Genomic DNA, 21338 nt, shown 5'->3' with positions numbered 1-21338 from the left:
ACAGTTGCTTATTTACACATTCATCATTTGAAGAGCAACTGTTCACTTGTAATTGTGTTCCTTTTCACCTGGTGAATGTAAAAAGCTCTGTTTTTGGTTTCTCCTGAGGGAAATATCTGGTGCGTCAGCTGCTAAATGCTCCACTATATTTACCAGCTAATCAACTGTTTGTCTGTTGTTCATTGCAGAGCAGGCAGTATCAGGAGGACTTTTAGAGCTAATTGACTAAAGTGGCCAAAAACAATGATGAGAAAGAAGGATGGGTGCAGCTGCACAATAAAACAGTGACCTAAAGCTCAATATAAAGCTTGCTACAACAGAGGCAAGTAGAAAATTCAGGCCATAATTCTATAAAGGTTAATCAAGCAAGTCACTTAAACATTAGCTTGCAATAGGAAAATGTAAATTGTGGCACTTTAAACAATAAAAACCCTAATAAATCAGTTGCTCACCAATGTGCACTCGAACAGTGGATTATAACATCCATTAAACTCCAACTTTAAGAATAAAGTATTATTCTAAATCTTTCTCATGACTAATACTATTTTAAGCTGTTCCTCGTGTCGTGATATTTTTAGATACTAAATCTGCAGTTTGGTTAAGGACGATTTGTCTTTTTTTTGTCTTGTGTTACATACTCATTGCCAAACCTTGTTCATAGCTGACAAATGATAATGCATATAGCATTGAACTTAATGTGACTGACCTTGTAGTAGATTACTGTATGTCAGCCTATACCCTCTGTAATAAATCCATACAGTGCAGGCGTGTGTTGGGTTTTTAACATAATTTGTTCATATAATTAGCAAGTTGACAGCTGATGTTACTACGTTTATTATAAGCAAGGCTGTGCTTTGCTATTCTCTGTGTGTACATGTGCAAATATGTGCAAAATGCACCAGTATCCCGTTATTTATTCTACATATTTACAGCACCTGCATTCGTGGTGCCTCCAGAGGTCCACGCAGACCAAGGGAGGGGAGCAGTGATGTTTCCGGCAGGATTCTGAAGAGCAGCCAACAGAGACACCCTGCAAAGTGACCACCTGAAGCTCCTCTGAAAGCTGCTCTGTATCCAGGGAGACGGAGTGGCTGTTAAACCTTACATCTCGCAAACAACCTGACAAAGACAGAGTAAAGGGAGGATAAGAGAGAAAAAAAAAAGTTCAGAGAGTGTACAAAGCCAAAAGACACTATTAAACACTAGTCCTCAGGCAACATCTTTTATGAACTCTCATTTACACCACAGTAGGAGTGTTAACTCAGACACACAGACACATAAATTGACTTGCTGACACACCTGAAGACCACTGCACACTCTCATGCACAAACACACACAAACAGCCTGAGGCTAAGCCGTCAGCATGGGCTGCTTTTTTTTCCAGGATATTTTCTCTGCTGGTTAGTTTGCTACCTCCATGGGGAGCAGGGGGCCTAACACATGATTTAAATACAGATCACAGTCACTGACTCACTTTATCTCATCTGCTTGAAACTAAGGGATGAATATACCTTTGGGGCAGGCAGTGAAATGTAGAAGTAACAGTGAGAGGCAAAGATAAAACCTTGCTTTCTACAGGTATCCGAGTACAAGTGTGTTTGCTGATTTGTCAATTTAAAAGTTACTTCTCTACTCCTCTAAGAATGTATCCATTTATCATATAAACATTAACTGAGTCTCATTTAGATACCCACCAACGAAACTCCGGTTGTGTCCTGACGGAAAAGAGTTTCCAATCATCACCACTGAAGGGTCAATAATGATTTCCTGACTCTGACCAGGCGAAGCCGTCATCTCCCGTCGCCCCCCTCCTCCATCCAGGTACAGGGTGAACTCTCTGCCGTACCGGTCCAGCTCCACCTCATGCCACTGGCCATCATCGAGGCGATAGTAGGGCAGAGTGACATTGTAGTCGCCATCACCAAGGTTGTAGAAAACAGCCAGGAGACCCTGAACAACCTGATATAAACGTGTTTATAGACACGATTTAATGATTTGGACATCCACAATGCAAGAAAGGGTTAAATAATCATTAGGTAATGATTACCTAATGACTGGATAACCAGTAACTATTGAGTAGCTAACACTGGGTAATCATTTCGATTTGGCATTTGATTAATGAACCAAAACAATTACATTTACACTCATTCACATTATGACTGGAGCTGCAGGTGAATGTGAATGAGCAAAACGGGTGTGCAGTTCTCTGAAGACAGGGAATATAAAACGTGTGAAGAGGCATACATGATTAATTTCAGTAATCAGTTGGTTGTTAACACCTTTCTGTGAATTTGTGTAAAGTGTTACCCGAAATCAAAGAAAATATTGTAATCTTTCAGATGTGTTTGATATCGGATGTGTCAAAGCTCTATTAGCTCACTTTAGTGACCTGAATAGAATTGTTACTTTGGCTGACACAGATTCTAAACTGACACATCTGGACTCCGGCCACATTGTGTTCTGTATTGATGAGCAAAAGGACATCTTGAGCAGAACAGCATTACAGCATTATAGCATTATAAATAGATAAGATCCCGTGGTGAAGAAAGGGAGAAGGTAGGGCCTGACAAGTATTGTGAAATTTAGCTACACAGAAAAAAGCCTCTCTGTGGAGAACCTGCCAGAGAAGTGGCTTGAAAATGTTAGTGGTAAAAATGAATACAGCAATTTTACAGCAATAATGCTTCACTGGTGTACACATCACTGCACGGTGGAGGCTGGAGTCACCCCGAAGGGAAGGTATACAAGAAACAACAATTATCTTCAACAGTTAAGGATGAGCGAACACAACGGACTCCACCAATGAGAGGCTCCCATGACTGCAGCTTGTACATGTCCAACACTTAATTGGAAACAGTAGGGCAAGATAATTCACTTTCAGCCCAGTCTACGTTAACTATTGCTCCCTCAGCATGGGCATCTTAAATGCATCTCTCCCACTGAACAGTAGACGGACACACACACACACACACAGAAAGCTGACGCTGCTCTCCCAACTGGCAAGACCTCACCTTGCCCTCAAGACTGTAACAAAACGAGCAAAAGACAAAGGACTCGATCAATATTTGGAGGGAAAAAAAACCCCAGATTTAAATTGTAAATTGTCGAAAGTGTGATTTTCTTAAGTGCTCAGTGTCAGAAATTATATCCCAGAGTTACTGTTCTTACGAGTCACTGAAAAAAGTAGTGCTTGTAAGTTGTGCTCCAGAAAGTCCTTCACAGACTGCATTTGATAAATGTTTTCTTTACAGATACAACATAGTCCTTGGAAAGCTGAATTGTTGTTTATACCCAGCTGGCCCCTGGTAACCTTTGTGTGAAAATGTGGTTATTTATTCAGGGTGCACTCTACCCAATAGAATAATATAAAGGGGGAACAAGAGACAGCCCTTTAAATGAGGGCTTGTTGTCCACAAACACACCAGGCTTGTGCTCAAGTGTTTTTAAGAGCTTTGAGACAACCAAGCTAAAGAAATGCTTCAGTGTGCTGTCACAGACAGACATCAGATGTTTTATACAGCCCTCAAATTCAGCTCCACAGAGGTTTTCACAGAGAGCGGCTCGATAGCCCACATACAGTTAAGGCTAAAGCCTTTTCCTTTTCCTGTCACTGTGAGGCAGCGACCAGGGAAGAGGACAATATTGTTTTTCTTCATGTTGTGTAAAGACCCGAACAAGCACAAGAACTCGATGCGGATGCTTTGAGCAAAACTGTCCGAGAAATAATGATCACAAGCACAAAGACATGATCTCAAAGACAGGCCGGGAGAGGTGTAGAGTACACCACAACCAAGACCCGTTCACAGCAAACACCCGACTTCAAGAGGAACAGTTGGAGCTATTTACTTCCAGGTGCTGCTCACATTCGGCCTCATTCGGTCAGTCAGACTAAAGGCTTTGACAAGGAACACTGGCTTGAGAGGCGTGCTCGCATGAAGGTTTCACAAAGTGAAGTAGACTTGAATCCTAGAGAAACGCCGTGCATGAGCACCACTCCAACCCAGTTGTGGCAAAATGAGCAGTGTGACTTTGAGCTCACCACTTGAAGCAAGCTGTGTCAAAACCCTTGAAGAACAGAGCAGGGGATCTGACCTTGACTCAAGAAGACTCTGCCCTCGAATAACAGTGCACTCTTTTGCTGTCTTGCTGAATTGAGTTTGAAACATTGGCTACAGACAGAAATAACCTTGAATAAAGCACTTTTTTTCTCTTTTTTTTTGTTAAATAGCAGACACTCAACAGCAGCATTCTGCAGATAAGTCCTTGTTGAGAACATACACACGTCAATCACCAGCCTCGTTAGTATCCACCCATATGTCTCCAACCCTGGTATTAGTCACTCTCAGCTTGACAAGCATTTGTGACAATAATTGTGCAGGCCCTGATCATTACTTTAAGACTCACAAACAATCTGAGCTGTCAAGGTGAAGGAGTGCGAGCAGTTGTGACACACCTCTAAACGCAGGTATTCATTCTGCTCCCGGGAGAGAAGACTGAGGATGACACCGGCGGCAGCACGAGTCCGAACACCAACCTGCACTCTCGTCTGCCGCGCAGGAAGAGACCACAAGAGCTGGAGCTGGATGTGGCTTCGGCTGTCAAAGGAGAACTCCGGAGCCACTTGTCAATCAGAAACACACAAGACACACTTGTTCACTTAATTCAGCTGCTAGAATTTGTATAGAAAATACAAAAGGATATCACAGTGAGGGCGTGCTGTTCTAGAAAAGCACTAAGGGAGGGTTATCTTCCCACAACAGCAACTACCCACATTGATTATTCCATCTAAAGCTTAAAATCTCTAAGATCGCACTGTTCTTTCCATATAAATCTCAAGTCATTTGAAAAACAATGTATTATGTTTACCTTGATCACACTGTGGCCCTGTAAACCCCAGCTCACAGAAGCAGTCAAAGGAGCCCCACTCGCTGTGGCAGTGACCCCGCTTCCCACAGGAAGGAAGCTGCTCCATGCTGGTGCATTGTTTATCAATAAAAAAGCAGCCAGGCACAGTATTGGAGGATTCGGCTGGAGAACCAAGGTCATATAACTGGAGTGATAAAGAGAAGAAGAGGAGAATAATTCATCGTAAAGAAAAAAACGAGGGTTGTCCTGCACTGCAATGAATGTAAATGAGTATGGGGCTTCTTTTGCAAAAGGATAACTAATCTTTATGTATTTATGTAATGGCTGATATCTGATTGCTGCTTGTTGATACATTACATTTTTAATAAAAGTATGAACCCCTGACATCAATACTTGAGACAACAAAACATACACAACTCATATTTTGCAGATATACTGTGACTGTGCAGAACATGTACATGTATGCACTGTAAATGCACAATACTGGGGTATAGAACTGCATTCAATATCATGAAAAATACTGTATTTTTAAAGGAATACTTCACCAATTTGCATTTAGCTTTTATTACTTGAATAGGGGTGCTTCCCAACCTCAGTTTCCCCTGAGATGAGAAATATCTTCATGCCCACCAGTGACACTAATACAAAGCTAAATGCAAATTGGTAAATTATTCCTTTAAGGCCATTTCATTTATTCACCAACTATAGTTGCACATTGTTTGGCAGATACTGGCTGTAAAACATTCAAATCAAAGTGTGGTCAAAGGAACACATGATACACATTCCTGCCAGTGGCGTTACATGATGCAGTTAATTCAGCATGGCACTAATGGACCAAGAAACAAAGCAATACACCAACAAACTGGAGAGAAGTAATTGGATGCAACACGCAAACAATGTCTGTTGGACTAATGTTTTTTTTTTGTGAAAGGAAATGTCCTCGTGCTGTCTGACAAAGTCAGGCCTCGTGGATATGCTGAGAAACAATGACTGTAAATTGCAGCTTGATTGGGGGAAATATGGAGAGATATCCACAGGGCAACTAAAATTACAATCCCGGATGTTACTGAACCACTGGGCTCAGGTTTCCACTCTGTGCATCTGCAATATCGAATGTAAAGACACAATGGATTGAATAAATACACTTGGCAAACTCTCTGTAGCTTGTGTGTCGACTACAAAGCCACAGAAACAGGGAGAGGGAATTTAAACAGAAGCACAAGTGAAACGCAAGTGACATTAGCAATTATCAGGTCTGTGGCGCTGTCTCAAGGCACTCCAGCGCCGGTGTGGCCCCGTGGTTATCCGAGCAGGTGAAGAATAAAAAGGAGACAGAAAAAGCCATCTATTCTATTCTAATTTATAATCCGCCTCATAAACAGGCATCAGGGTGATGTGTTTATAAGTAATAACTACTTTATTATTACCTTGCTGTCCACGTGCAGGTTCCTTATACATCCAGTGAAGTGTTTGTGCTGCAGCTGTGGATATTCATACGATATGTTCTCACTGATTCCTCCGAGCTGCAACACATAACTTCCATTCAGATACCTGGGAAAGAACAAAAAAGGCATTGCTCGGTGCACAAGAAGGAAATGAAACAGCCACAATGTGAGATCTTGTGGTTGCAACTCAAATCACAACCCTCAATATGAAGGAACAGACTGAAAGCATGAAAAGAACAAACACCCACATCATATAAGCTGTCACAGTTACAATCCAAGGTTTCATTCTTTTGCTGCGAGGGCTATCATCACTATTGTTGCTTTCTGACAACGTGCTACACGACTCTATTCTTCTTCTTCTTATTTCACCTCATTTCAAAAATATGTGCATTTGCCTTAAACTGTCAAAACATAAAATGCTTCAGCACAAAACTGTGGCACGTTTGAAACTGAAACTGTCCACACAGAGGACATTAAACAATTCAGTTCTAGCTTATCTAGCACATTTAACACATAGCCCATTTAATACAATAACAAACGGTGTCGCCTAATGAGATGAGAGGAGGATGCAGACGTGGAAAAAAAGTTCTTGAAGGCTTTTTAAAATTGAGAAGTTATCTAAATTAATAGCACATTTTTAAAAATTCATAAACTTATTTACACAACAAAACAAAGAGCACAGTGGCAGGCCGAGCTCTTGATGGGAATAAACACACTCAGCTGTAGCAAAAGCAAAACTGTGCTTTTTTGCAGAAACATAGCAAAAAAAAAGGTTAGGTGGCATTTAAGGATTAGACTTAAGGATTCCATCAGCAATTTCTTCCCTCCAGAGAGAGGGAACTACGTGGCACAGAAAAATTGAACTGTGATTCTACAGTCTGATTTGATTCTGATAAATGATGCAGCTGCACATCAACACCATTTTAGGCACTCAATTTCTGTTTTCTATTTTTGATATAAAAGGGAGGGAGAGAGCCACAGAGAGAGGGACGGGTGATTTTTTTATGTTGGCAGAATACTGAATGAGCATGGTACAGATTATTTGTTAGGGCCCGAGTACTCACACAGTGGGGCGAGGACCGATTGGAATTCCTGAAAAAAATTGCATTTTTTGCAACTACTACTATACTACCCTTGTATTATGGGGTTGTGAAGGCCTGCACAATGCACAATTTATTTACATTTATTGTTTCTTTAACTCATGATTATCCTGCTTCGATCACTGCAATGCCTCACACTTTTGGGTACAGATCACTTGTCTCTTTGCCGTCTTTAGCTGGTTTAAAAAGCAGCAGCATGTTTGCTGATGGTGGTGAAGAGACAATAAGATCACCTCACCCCTGTTCTGGCTTCACCACACTAGCTTCCTGTTCAATATTTTATTGCATGATTTTCCCCTGCAAAATAATTCACCACCCTGTGTGACTGAGCACCTTCATGTTCCAGTCATAATACTGAGGTCAGCGACTCAGCAGCTCCTGGACATCACTAGCTCCAGGCTTAAAACTCCAGGGACGGAGCCTTTTCTGAAGCAGGTCCTTAACTGTGGAAACAGTCTGCCTATATAACTGTAGACCCTCGAGAGTTTTAACTCCTTGCTAAAGACCTATTTATTTGCTTTGGCTTTTAATACCAGATGAGGTTGTTTTTATTTATTTATTCTTATTTGTAATAAAGCACAAATAGCACAGAGTTGTTTTTAAATGTGCTCTATAAGTAAATGTGACTCGGACCTTGCTGTGTGAGGACTTAACAATTTGCTAAAAACAGCTTTACTGTAAAATTGCAATGTAAGTGTTAAAATTAATGATATCACCTCCACTGTGAGGCGTTATGTAAAGCTGTAGTGAGTAACTTTTGAACGTAACCAAAATGTATGTTACATTCAAACCACAGTCAAATGAGTTCACACAGCTTTGAACAATTGCTAACTTTAGGTTATGCAAATAGTAATCCAGGAACTGCAATGCCAGCAAGTAAAGATACATAAATAAATGAAATCAATATCCAGCTTCAAATTGATATCATTTTTACAAGAGCACAACAAACGTGTCCTCAAATCCTTAACAGTGTGAAGCTATAGTGTTTGGTGTCGAAAGATAAAGTGAGAATAAGCTTCATCTGCCTCGAAATCATAGTGGATGTGGGTCCTTATACTTTATATGCTAATATAGTATACATGCAAAAAGATCATTTTATTTACCATGTTGAAATACGGTGTTGACTTAGCTATCAGCAAATGAATAACTCAGTTATTAACTGCTGCTACTGAAAAGGTTAATCCTCTGCTCTATAGAGAATTGTTTACCCTTATGGGGACATTTAGACACTGTCCCTGTGGGCCTTGGGTGATTTTAGTTTTAAAAAAGAATAAACAGTAAACCTTAGTAGATTTGTTGTTGCAACCACACGAAAACCCCAGAAGGATCACTGGGGAGTTACTAAAATGTTATTGTTGGTTACTTCAACCATAAACTCTGGTGTTCTTGAATAACGTTTATTTATCTTAATTTATTTTTATGTAAAAGTGTATTTTTTTTTTTTAATGTCACAATTTAACACTGGAGGCCCTGCAGCCTGCAGCTTTCACTGGCTCGTTGTGGGACTTTATATGACGTGTTGGTAGCAGTTGTTCTATTTAATTATTGATCTTACTTGTCCCTGTTGGGTGTGACCCCGCGGATTTCACAAGACGAGCGGTCCTCAGTCATCGCCCACGAGTCCACGCCTTCTGTCTCCATGACGATGGCACTTGAACATCGATCGAGAGTGAAGCGCACTTCCTTTAAATTGGGGAAAGGTGAAAAGAGGTCATCACAGCGGATTTGTGAGTGTACAGTATAGCCAGACACTCATTTTAAGCGACAGCATGTAATGCCATGAAAGGACTTCTCTTACCTTACTGTTACTCCTCACATCAAGACGATGCCATCGTCTGTCAGAAACCCCAGCGTTATTTGTTAACTGGAGGACCAGTGTCCCAGAACCGTGATTAATTTTCAGACTGGGCGTCCCACCGATCAGCTCTGAGGAAAAAGAGAGGTGAGAGTTTACACTAACAACTCTAAACTAAGTAAACAACCTCGCTAGACGTGATTGAAATATTCAAAATGCCCAAAACACAACAACCGCTCTGTAGAGTAGAAAGATGACTCAATTTACTTGCACAGACAAGCCAAAGCCAAAAAAAACTAAACACAACCAACAAAATAATAATAAAAAAAGCACTGTGTGATGAAATGCATAAAAAAGAAGTAAGATGTATGAGGCATGGGGAAATCGCAGGAGACATATGAATAGACGACGACAATAAAAAACCGTGTAACACAGCTGGGTGACAGCAAGCAATCAGATTGAAACGAGGGGATGGAAAAATGGCTACAAAACAGGAGATTAAAAAATAAATTCAAAGATTGGTTTAAACAAAATGACTCAGCTATGGATGATCCACGTCATGGTAACAGTTTCTGGAAGGACATGATCCGAGCAGTCTTTCTTCTTTTTTCTTCTTCCCTCTACATTTTTAAATGTTCAGAGACCCATAAATGAAATGAAATTCACCTTTAACATAATGGGGCGGAGGTAGAAATCTCAGAGGCACACGTTATAAAATAAAACTATCTTCATGGCAAGATGTGACTGATGGCAAATTATAAAGTATATTAATTGTCATTTGGGTAAAGAAAATAATAAATGTAATTTGTATGCGGGTGTGTGTCTATAGCAGCTATAGCTTCAGGTTCTGTCATAAAAATACAATATACTGGTTTCTATTATATTATTTAATGTTTACTGTATAATGGAATTTATTCATTACCATCCTCATCGTCATCATCATCCTCATAGTCATGGTTTAGTCGAACAATGTGCTTCTTTAACCGAGAAAAACATGAATATTTAAAAAGAGATGGACGTGTAACACATCATTACAATGCACCCTAAAATAACCATTAAACACCGAGTGGATCAAAGACGACACGTTTGCGCGAGCACATTTTGCGTTACCATAATTACACAATGGCTTGTGCTATCGGAAAAAATTATACGTTAAAGCCAGCATGTGGTTATTACGATAATTCCACATGTGCTGTTGCAGGAAGCCGGCGAATTTGCATCTTTGTCACCAAAGAGGAGAGCGTTGGAAAAAACGTCTAGTACGTAGTTTCCATTTTGTGGCCTGTTTTTGGACAGTGAGACAAAAACTCACTGTTATAAACAGATGTTATTTTAAATAATTATACTGTTCAAATTTAACATGCAAAATCTGGTATTCACGTGCAACTACAGTGTTTTACTTTTGTTTTTGTTCATTTTAAACTGTTACACTATTACTGTATAACATGCAGTAAATTGTAAATAACTGCCAGAAAGTTATTATGGAAAAGTGGGCAAAAGCACTTTGGACATTTTCTGGCCCTTGGTTAAAATAAGCACAAATTATGAGGCTTTGGTGTTAAAGGGCTAAAGCATTCATAAATACTGTGTAAAGTATTGTACTTATATATTCTACGCATATTCATATATACCTGATCACCTATTCAGTTAGATAAATCTTTAAATACCATCCTTCACCGTCAGGACTCATGATCAAGCCTTTGGGTCAGTGACAGTAAACCCCTGCTGAGTAAGACACTGACGGTTTTCCTACCACAGCCCAGGGTTATATACGCATGCACATTAAACTGTACAACTGGGCTGCCTGTGTAACATCATGTTTAATGCTTAGTGTATTACTCAGGAGAGTGAGTGCCCTTTTCCCCCAGCAGTGCACTAACAAACAAAATGTGCCTCCTATATCTGATTGGCTATCACCCAGTAATAAAAAGTACAGAATTAAGTTCCACGTTTTGGTACAATAACAGCTCAGAGTCCTCTTGGCGCACATCTGATTAATCATACTCATTCTTTACCTAAAGCCATATAGTCTTCAGCATCCCCAGGCATGAGCGTGGCTACTGGGCCGGCATACAGGAGAAGTCCATCGTCTTCCTCTGTCATAAACTCTAGTGAAATATGGCTATCAAAGCATGGCCTTATGGGGGGAAACCAGGCATAGCCGTCACCAAGGAAACTGAGCCTTGTCTGCTGACAGTCTGGCCCCTCAAGCTGTGGGGGACAGTGACACCTGAAGCACCAAAGAAGGAGAAAATAGGAGAGAAAATCAGGGCAAAACACACGGAAAGAAACAGTGAGAAATCACCAGTGAGAAAACGCTTTTCTCAATCAACTGTTTGTATCAGCCAGGAATCCGTAAATATTCAGTTCTACATTAAATCAATTAAGCGTGAACAAAACATTACTCTGTTCTATTCTTTATCTATCAAAGCTGCCGAAGCTGAACCCTCTGGAGACTATTCCTGCTCTGCACATCACATCGTCTTTGTTAGGCGATAATTAATTCTATTTCTTTCACTTTTCTATGTGCTGCATCGCCACTCATTTCCTGCACTTATTTCATTCATGCCCATGCACTCTTTTCATTCCTAACATACTAAATACATGTTATGTGGGGGTGAAAACCCTGCTTCTTGGTGTTATATTGTGTAACAGATAATTCTTTTTCCCCTCTCCCTCTTCAACATGGTAACTGTCATTAATAATACAAAAACCACAATAAGAAGAGATACATGCGGCGATGAAAAGCAGCCCATTCAATCACTGCAATGGTGAAGATGGAAGGGACTGGTTGATCTCATCCTGTCCCCTTCAATGCAGGCGTGTGAGACAAGCTGGCTTTGCTGATAATGTCAAAGCCATCTATTTTCATGCGGTGTCTGAGTAAGGCTGTGTGTACTGAGGCTGTTAGGAGCTGTTTCTCCACATTACTGTTTATTCTGCAGAGGGGGAACACATGTGAAGAATACTGAATACATGCGGCAACAGCGATGTCGTAGGATGAGTGTCTCTCCATGCATAAATATATGCACATGTCAAGCACAGCACCTCACTCTTTCATTTCTCTTTCATGTTATTCATGCGAGCAATGCCAGACCTCATCAAGAAGTACTGGGAATATTTTTTCTGTCTTTGATTGACAATATCTGATCAGCTGCCGGCTGGGGTTGCCTATTAAGCTCTTCTGACAGAATATTGAACCAAAAATTGGATTCTTTATGGTTATAATACATTCATACAATAGCACATATGGTATAAGGGAGGCTATTCTTCTCAAGGTCTTCTCTCACCACATGTGCACAGTGCACAGGCTTATCAAGTCAACGCTTGAGAGATAAAAGCGTAAACAAGTCCTGTACATTTTTCTCTTCGAAGACCGAGCTTTTAACAAACTTGCGTGTTCATGCAAATGGCATTAAATGAGATTTTGAAAAGTTGTGAGCAAAGAGAGGGGCCAGAGTTGGACTAATCCGTTTGCCCTATATTTATCTAATCTGGGCATTAGTGTGAGAACAAAATGAACTCCATGCTGTTTCTTCTGTGACAGACCACCACAGGGACATTTTCACGACAAGGTGAAGGCCTACAGAGTGCAGACAATTATCAACAGTTAAAGCGCTGGCTAACCTGACTACAAAGGCTATGTTTAATATGTGCAGATCAGTTCTGAACACACAAACATGTGGTTTCAAATCTGCAGACCTATAGAAATAAGTCGACAAGATGTGCATGCACATACAGGAACATTGCTTCCCAGTCTTTTGAAAATCCTCGTCGTCTAAATTCAGTAACTGTAGCTCAAGTAAGTCAGGTGAAGTTAAATTTGATTTGTCATGAGAGATTCAGTAAGTAATTCTGGTCTCAATCTCTCATGATGCCACACCAGGAAACATATATTCCAGATTTATTTTCTCTCTTTAAGAAATATTTAAATATAACTTTTGATATGCCTCTCACCTGTATCCATTATGCGTGTCAATGCAGGTCCCTCCATTAAGGCAGGGGTTAGTAGGGTAGGAGGAGCAGGGTTGGTGGGTCATTTCTCTGGCAGCACAGCCACACACAGCAGAGGACGTCACTTTCACTGAGACCAGGGCAAAGGCGCCTGAGTCTAACAGGGTGGGCGAGTCACTGAGGCTCAACTGTGTGGAGCAGCCTCTGGATGTCTTGCAGTCCGTGCACACACACTCATCTATCTGCACCTGGCTCACATTCACCTGCAACATTGACTGCAACTGTGGAGAATCAGAGGAGACAAGCGAGAAAAATATTACAATTACTATGATTGTCAGTGATGGGAGTTCGTATTTCGACTGTTGTTATTTATTAAAGGTCTTTCCATGCAATGCAAAATAGCAAAGTGGTTCATACTCTAATATATTTATAATAATAATAATAATATTACATTAATTTGAGCTTAGAGAGGGGAGAAATATCACGATGATGTAACATGGGCAAAGGAAAGCATGCCGTGTCACAAAAGGAGGAGAGACAAAGACAACAAATGAATGGATGAGACAAAGAAACATGACAGGGCCAAGTAGTAAACAGACAGAAAGTTGGTGTGAAAATAAAAGGGCAGATAAAAGCCCCACTATCTCTTCCCCTCAAGCTCCCAGGTGTACAACCTGATATATGAGCATTGATCTCTATCTATCAGACATGATGGTATATATACCTTCTTTTTATGTGCAGCGAGGACAGCATGCAGTTTCTCTGGGAGCAGGTAGCCATTATCCGTTAGCACATAGAAATGAATGTCCACCGTTTTCTCCTTTCTGTCTGCTATGCTGAAAATGTTGATGCTACCCGACCTGACGGAGAGGGTTTCAGACAGGAAGACCCAGAATGTCTCAAGCCGGCTCTTCCCCTGGACGCGGGAGCTGATAAAATCTTTCGCTGTGATGCCTTCAGGGAGACAAAGGATGAGAGGGGTTCATGCAATAAGAACAACGGACTCATCAATGACAACTGCAGAGGTTTAGCAAGTCTACTAAGTTCCTGCTTCCATTAGCTCAAGAGGTAGCCTGACGTGTCCCACTATTGATCTGTTTCCTCAGTGAATCATCAATAAGGTGAATGATTTGTGATGCAGTCAAAAAAAGGATCAATTATTCCACCACTGAGATAAAGTTAAAGGTCTTGAAGAATTGCCATGTACAAAAAAAATGCATGGCCAGAAAATCAATCATATTTGTGGTGCCACCTTCCAATAATATCTAGAGAATGTGGACAGTCATCTTTAATCTCCAAAAATGATAATGACTTAGATTCAGTGGCATCCATAATAGTCCTCGTCTCTTGCCGAATGGCTTTTCAAATGTCAAGGACTTTACCTGACACTGCCGAATTGACCTTTATAACTCCAATTTGCTCTGAGAGATTGACAGAAAAATGAACATAAACTTCAGAGTGCGGCATACGAAGACGAAGAAAAAGACCGTTCCCAGCAAGCCCTGTGAATGGTTGCTCTGCAATGCTTAGAAATGCTAAACAGAACGAGTAGAAAGATTCATTTTGACAGCCTATTATTTCAGCGTTAACTGCATTGACAACCTGATAATCATTCAATGAAAAGTACCAATTTATTCATGCCTGTAGCCTGTGTCTTTCAGCATCAGCTTCAAAAGGGAACAGAACAACAGCAGTGGCAACAAAGAGCAAGCTTTCCATTTTGTGGAGGACAGGGGTCACGCAGAGACATAACAGGTACTGAATCACAGCAGAACCCATCTATGTTCCAGTCGTCCACTGAAGCAAAATGTGTACAATAGTTCCGTCAGGTGAGGGACTCAGTTGTATGGTATGTAGCTGTGTGTTTTCTTTCTTTAATATTACCAGTCAGACGCAGAGAGGCAGACGAAAGGATGGCCTTTTCCTCCAGATCCCTGACATGAACTCTGACCCCTGACATCACATTGGGCCACACACCGTCGGACACCCAGACCCTCAACCAGTAGCTGCCTGCTGGAGTGTTCCGTCGCAGGGTCAGTATTCCTGTGGTCTGGTTCAGCCTGAAGTATCTGAGAAAAGCAAACAAGCCGTAAACACAACGCGACATGTGTCATTTGTACCACCAGGGGTCTCTCATTTAAAACAAAAAACAAAAGGCCTTGTTTGATGATGTGGGGAAGCAGCGTAGATCACGAGTATCGTGAGAATTGTTGTCTTGTTGTCTCCTTTGATGTCTCTGTGCCTTTGCACTTTAAGAGGGAGATCTTTGGTGAGTAATCATGACCCATCAGTGAGAAATACCCATTATCATTAGAAAAAGAGTAAAGACAGCACAGTGGCTTACTAGTAATGGTGATGTGTAATCGGGGGCTTGCCCCGGAAATTATAGCAGAGCCGGGAAAGAAGATGGTACGGATTTCTATGGATATAAAAAATGCTGGAAATGTGGAAAGTTGGGCTAACATAAGTACACTTCTCAATAAAATAGATATTTTAATGCATGACATGTAAAATACTATATCTTCAAGTCACAGAAGATGGCTTGGTTGGAAGGTGAGAGATTGACGGCTGTTGTTTCCCGAGCTTTTTGTTCACAGACATACTTAAAGCCCACATAGACCGGAAGCTCCAATTAACGCTGCGTTTGTGTGTGTATCTGCGTCATTACCTCGTTTATGAAACCCTAAAGTTTCAGAACAAACAGTTCAGCCACTGCTGAGAAAATAGTGTTGTATTGTTTTCCTGGGCTCTGCGAAGCGGATCGGCACTTCCTTAATTTGATGTCGTCATCAAAAATCCTCACCACTCCTCTCACCACCGTAGCGCCTCCTGGTGCGGGCACTAGTCCGGGCACATCCGGTTGCGTACATTCAACCGCAGAAGAAGAAGAACTACTCTCGTTGTAGCTGCTGAGATGCAGAGCATCCACCGTGCCAGAGGGGGAGCTGTGTATCTGAGAGCTGGCCTATCTATTACGTCACTTCCAGGTACCTGGCCAATCACAGGACAGTGGGAAAGCTCTCGTTGGCTGGCCAATCACAACACAGTCCACATTCTAGGGGTGTGGTTTTGGTCTGAAACAGCGCAGCTGAAGAGAGTGTCAGTGAGGAGATATTGTGATCGGCTCGTTTGCAGCGATTAGGAGGTTTTTAATCATGAAAACAAGTTAATATATGTAAGTAGACCTCCATAACTAACATATATGTGTGATACAAGCATTCTATGTCACCTTTAATACGTAACAGTAAGAAGTTAATGACTTGGTCAGCTGTATCTGTGTTTCCTGTAAGTCAGAGTGAAAAAAAACAAAACAAAACGAAAGAGAAAAACAAAAAGCAAATGACTTTAGTCCAAAGAAAGCTCCTAAAAGAGCTTGGAAACTGTCAAACTTTATCATATGAATAAAACAAATATGCAATTGGTATTTCAAATCTGACCTGAGGGTGTGAATACCTAAAAGCTGCACAAGGTCCCTGACCATGATAGCACAAGCTGTTTCAGCTTAGGAACATAGCTACTGGTAGAGATTGCTTGTGTGTTGGAATCTGATTTGATTTACTGAGATGGCAATGACTCTTGAAGGCCACGATTAAAGTCCGTTTTGAAAGTGCAGCTTGTATGAGAGGTCGGGGAATTGGATCTGAGATTAGGAGAAGTACCTGCTAGGCATGTTTTAGGCTGAGTGATATCACTCGAAAGAGGTCTTGGAGAAATACAGCCTTAACGCTGAGTCCACATCCTTTTCATTTTTTAAATTCTACACTGTTGGCAGTTCTTCTGGTACATCATTGCTTTAGCACTTGTACTTGTGCTGCACATTTGGAGATCAGCATGTTTTCCGAAAAAAAAAAAATTTGATTTTTACAGGGAGAGCTTACTTGGCTGCACTTGTCTCCAGAGTGTAGGTCTTGTTGTCCCAGTCATCAGGATCTGGGGCATACACCTTCCCCAGGACTGCATTTGCCATCCTTCCTGTTCAAGGTAAACACACAAACACACACACACACACAGACACATGCACGTTGATTTCGTCAGGACAGAATCTGCTGATGCTGACACTTATCTTTACATCCCTCTCTTCTCCTTATCTTGCATTCTTGTGTTCTGTTCTACTTATTATCCTCATAACTGTGGAGCCCCACTGCTGGAATGAATAGACTCTCAGTGCTCCACTTCAGAGCGCGTGGAGCTTAAGGAAGCGGGGCTATCTCAGTATGGATTATGTTATTATTGACCTGCAGTGCCAGAGTGCTGCAGCTGGGTAAACAATGGCAGCCTGAATGAGTCACAGTGCTCCTGCTTTCTACAATTACCAAAACTGCCAAGTCGGTGATTGTGCCATCAAAACTCTAACTAGCCAACAGGCGTAAACAACTTACCCTGGAGGGTAAAAACACTACAAAATAGATTAATTGTGATCCATAATGTGATGTTCATGTGAGCTGTAGGCAACGGCAGGACAGGGGAAGGACATGCTGAGGGCTTGAGAGCGGATTTGACAACCTTATTACCATAACAAAATGCTGTTAGAATGTAAAAGGAAGAACATAATTATGAATTCCAGACTACACTAGAGCAGGTATGGGATTGAAAACTTTTGTAGCCTCATTTTCTCCCCTTCAATGAAGCTCTGCCTGCAGAACAAAGCTCTATAGCGTAAACAATGGGCAAAGAAAATGAAACGAGGAGACCCAAGCAACTCACCCTTGCGGCTGTGCACGTAGATGTCTTTCTCTCCCGCCTGATGGGCGTTATCATTCTGGTCACCAATGGTGATTGTGAGTGTGTTTGTGGCTGTCATTGGTGGAGTGCCGCTGTCAATCATGATCAATGGCAAGTGGAACTCACTCTGCCTTTCCCTGTCAAATCTCCGCAGGGCAGTGAGTGTTGCAGAGCCATTCCCATGATCTTGTAGGTGGAAGTCATCAGAGTAAAATGAGGGTAGGGACAGAAAAAAAGGGGGCCCCTGCTCTGGGGAGTCCCTGTCCACAACATGAAGCAGAGTGGAGCTCGTGTTGAGCCACACCACCTGAGATGCTGGACTGTTCTCCCACACCAGAGGTGTGTAGGCCACCTCCAGCTCTGGTCCATTGTCATTCCTGTCTAGCAGCGTCAGGTAGACCGTGACACTGCCAGTCAATGCTGGGGATCCCTGGTCTGTCGCCACAACAACAAGTTCATAACCTGCCACTGTCTCCCTGTCCAAAGAGCTGATAACTGTGACCACACCAGCTTGACTGACTGAAAAATGTTGAAATGGGTCAGATTGGGGAAGAATGCTGTACAATATGTCCCCATTCAGACCTGAGTCAGAGTCAGTGGCCATGACCTGAATGACACTGGTTCCTACAGTAATGTCCTCAGGCAGAGGAGCAAGCAGATGAGAACTTGGGACAAATACAGGGGCATTATCATTCTCATCCTCCACTTGTACCAGACAGTGGATCAGGCTGGAGAAGTCAGAGTCCTCCACTTTAATGGTAAGGTTGAACTGCTGATTCCCACTCTTCTCAAAGTCCAGCTTCTGCTTCAGTCTCAGAGTGCCCCTCTGGTCTAGTCTGTGGCTGACCATGTAAAATTGCTGATCTGGGTCTCCAGCCACCACACTGAAGGTCAGCTGTCCATACATGCCAGCGTCAAGGTCCACAGCGCTCAAGTCCAGAATAGGAGCATCTTCATCAGTGCTCTCTGGGACACGAACACCACACCAGTCCATTCGGAACTTTGGGACATGGTCATTGATGTCCGTCACAACTACAGTAGCAGTCGCTGTACCTGTCATGCCCCCACCGTCCCGCGCCTCCACTATCAGCCGGTGATTGTCCGCAAACTCCCGGTCCAGACCCTCCGCTGCCACAGATACGGTTCCAGTGCTGGAATCGATCATAAAGAGGTCTACACTGTTTGCATTTCGTGAATTCTCAATAATCCGGTAGGTGAGGATAGCGTTCAGGCCAACAGCAGCATCATCCAGGTCTACTGCTGTCATTTCCACAACAAATGTTCCAGGGGGGGAGTTCTCCGCCACGCAACTGTGGCAATTATCAGGGGCACAGGAGAAGGTAGGGGCATTATCATTGATGTCCCACACGTTAATAATAACATCTGTAAAACCAGTGAGTCCCTCGCCCTCTTCGTCCGTTGCCATGACAACAAAGCGCCAAACAGCACGCTCTTCTCGGTCCAGGGTGCGCTGGGCATACATCTCCCCGGTAATGTCATTGATCATAAAGTGTGAGTCTGCCCCTTGGCCATGAATGGAATATCGTATGGCGCCCTGGTCTGCATCTTTGTCAGGGTCAGTGGCTGTCACCTGCAGAGATAAGAGACAACTTATTCAGAAAATGGATATTAATTCATCCAGACAAACCTAAATTACAACCTCCTTTTATTTATTTTCTGTCACCTGGGTCTTTTTTTTGCTCTTGAGTTTTTAGACAGCCCATTCAAGTGTTTGCACTACTTTTTTCTGGCCACCTATTTCAAAGCAATGAGCTTTTATTGGGCCTGTTACTTCCATTTGGCCTCAGAGTGTGTCTGACAGTTCAGCTGCCGCCTCAAGATCCATGTTGCTATAACTTACCAGTATGATAATTCTATAATCTTCAAACTATGATTGCTTAAAAAAAAATGTCGGATCTGGTTCAGTGAAAATACATTTTATTTTACCTCTTCAAATACTCTTAGCAATCATTTTTGGGAGGCTATTGATTTAAAGTGAGCTTTGTAAAGATTCTAAAGCCTTATAGTCAGGATTAAAATAGCTGTCCTGTAAAATCTTTGAGCAGAAATCATATCAGCCTCACCTGTAGTACAAACACAGGTGACCCATCAAGCTCCTCTGTGACAGATCCATAATACTCGTTCATGGAGAAAACCGGTGCCTCATCATTCTTATTGACCACAGTAACTACCACGGCAGCATAGTCTTCCCACTTCCCGTCAGAGGCGAGGACCAGGAGCTTGTATCTCTTCTGCTGCTCATAGTCCAGTGGTTGTGCAATAAAGATTGTCCCCACTTCTGGCTCGATGTCAAAAACACCTCCTTTGTTGCCGGATGTTATCTGGTAGCGCAGCTTTGCATTGGCCCCTGCGGCAGGAATTATAAAGTACATGACTCTGAAATAACACTCCTTCCTAAAATAGAATAAGGTAAATCAAGTGTAGAGGTAAAGCAAACATGCACAGAGGTGAAACAAAATGCCGGGTACATCAATGTTGCCCCTTTTCTTCATTTTAATGGAAGTACTACAATTTTGGCAACAAAAAGAAGGGTGTAGCCACAAGGGTATTACACCTCATTTCCTCTGAGAGCTAAGAATTAGTAGATTTCCATGTATCCCTTTCTTGTTTTGATTACTTAATTAAATAGAAACTTTGTATCTCATCTCCTCAGCTTTAATCAGATACTAATTAAAAACGGGCGCTGAAAAAGTAAAAGGGAGCACGAGAGTGAAAAGCAGCATAATGCACTGTGATAGTGCCCTCAAGGGAATGATTTTGAGGCCCAGGAGGGGGTGGAGGGATGTAGACTTGAAATAGGGAAGTTCATATCTCAACTTATCTACTGTCTCCATGGAGACCATCCAATATATGGGGTTTAACACTGGAATAGATAAGATAATCTCCTGGAATGCACATCCTTCATTTTCAATCATCCTGTTGGGGTAAGGTAGCTGCGATCCGATGTAAATACACTAATCTGTACTATTAACACAATCCACGCTGACAAAGTGCCCCGTGTCTCCCACAGGGATCGGGCAGGCTTACAGCAGTCAAGACCAGGGTGGAGTTTTTAAACAAGACGGATTGAGGATAGCCTCTCGGAATCAAGTGCAACAGTATTGTAACTTTAATGTGGGGGGTTGGTATTATTCCACAGCTATTCATCATTAGTGCTGCAGCCCGGCCTAAGCTGCACCCCCACTCTCCATAAATACTTGATTAACAGACCTAAACATGCCTGATAAAAAAAGGATCCTAGGTTGAGCACTTGCTTTAGTGCTTAAATCCCGCCCACCCACTGTGTGGGAGCATGTCACTCTTTTTTGGAACATATGTGCGGCAGTGTGTGTGTGTGTGTGCACTCAGATGACTTCTGCTGTATCTGGCACACAGCATGATTTCAGCAGAGCTTAGGACAAATTGAGGGAAGAACTGGTCACAAGGTCACTTTAT

General features: G+C 42.0%; 1 protein-coding gene across 1 annotated transcript in view; it reads right to left on the bottom strand.

Annotated features, from left to right (window-relative positions):
- The window catches only part of LOC122776018 (neural-cadherin-like), a 93325-nt gene that overhangs the window by 12874 nt on the left and 59113 nt on the right, over positions 1–21338 (bottom strand). Inside the window, exons 17-30 of the mRNA XM_044036327.1 lie at positions 19967–20250; positions 17865–19473; positions 17039–17132; positions 15045–15229; positions 13885–14114; positions 13164–13441; positions 11222–11436; positions 9210–9337; positions 8967–9094; positions 6294–6417; positions 4867–5050; positions 4454–4620; positions 1695–1959; positions 936–1119 (exon numbers count right to left, since the gene is read on the bottom strand). Of these exons, the coding sequence (XP_043892262.1) occupies positions 936–1119; positions 1695–1959; positions 4454–4620; positions 4867–5050; positions 6294–6417; positions 8967–9094; positions 9210–9337; positions 11222–11436; positions 13164–13441; positions 13885–14114; positions 15045–15229; positions 17039–17132; positions 17865–19473; positions 19967–20250 (4075 nt within the window). The remainder of the gene's footprint in view (positions 1–935; positions 1120–1694; positions 1960–4453; positions 4621–4866; positions 5051–6293; positions 6418–8966; positions 9095–9209; positions 9338–11221; positions 11437–13163; positions 13442–13884; positions 14115–15044; positions 15230–17038; positions 17133–17864; positions 19474–19966; positions 20251–21338) is intronic.

This window comes from Solea senegalensis, linkage group LG10, assembly GCF_019176455.1.
Source record: "Solea senegalensis isolate Sse05_10M linkage group LG10, IFAPA_SoseM_1, whole genome shotgun sequence".
NCBI classification, from domain to species: Eukaryota; Metazoa; Chordata; class Actinopteri; order Pleuronectiformes; family Soleidae; genus Solea; species Solea senegalensis.
This window is presented reverse-complemented; position numbering and strand designations above follow the sequence as displayed.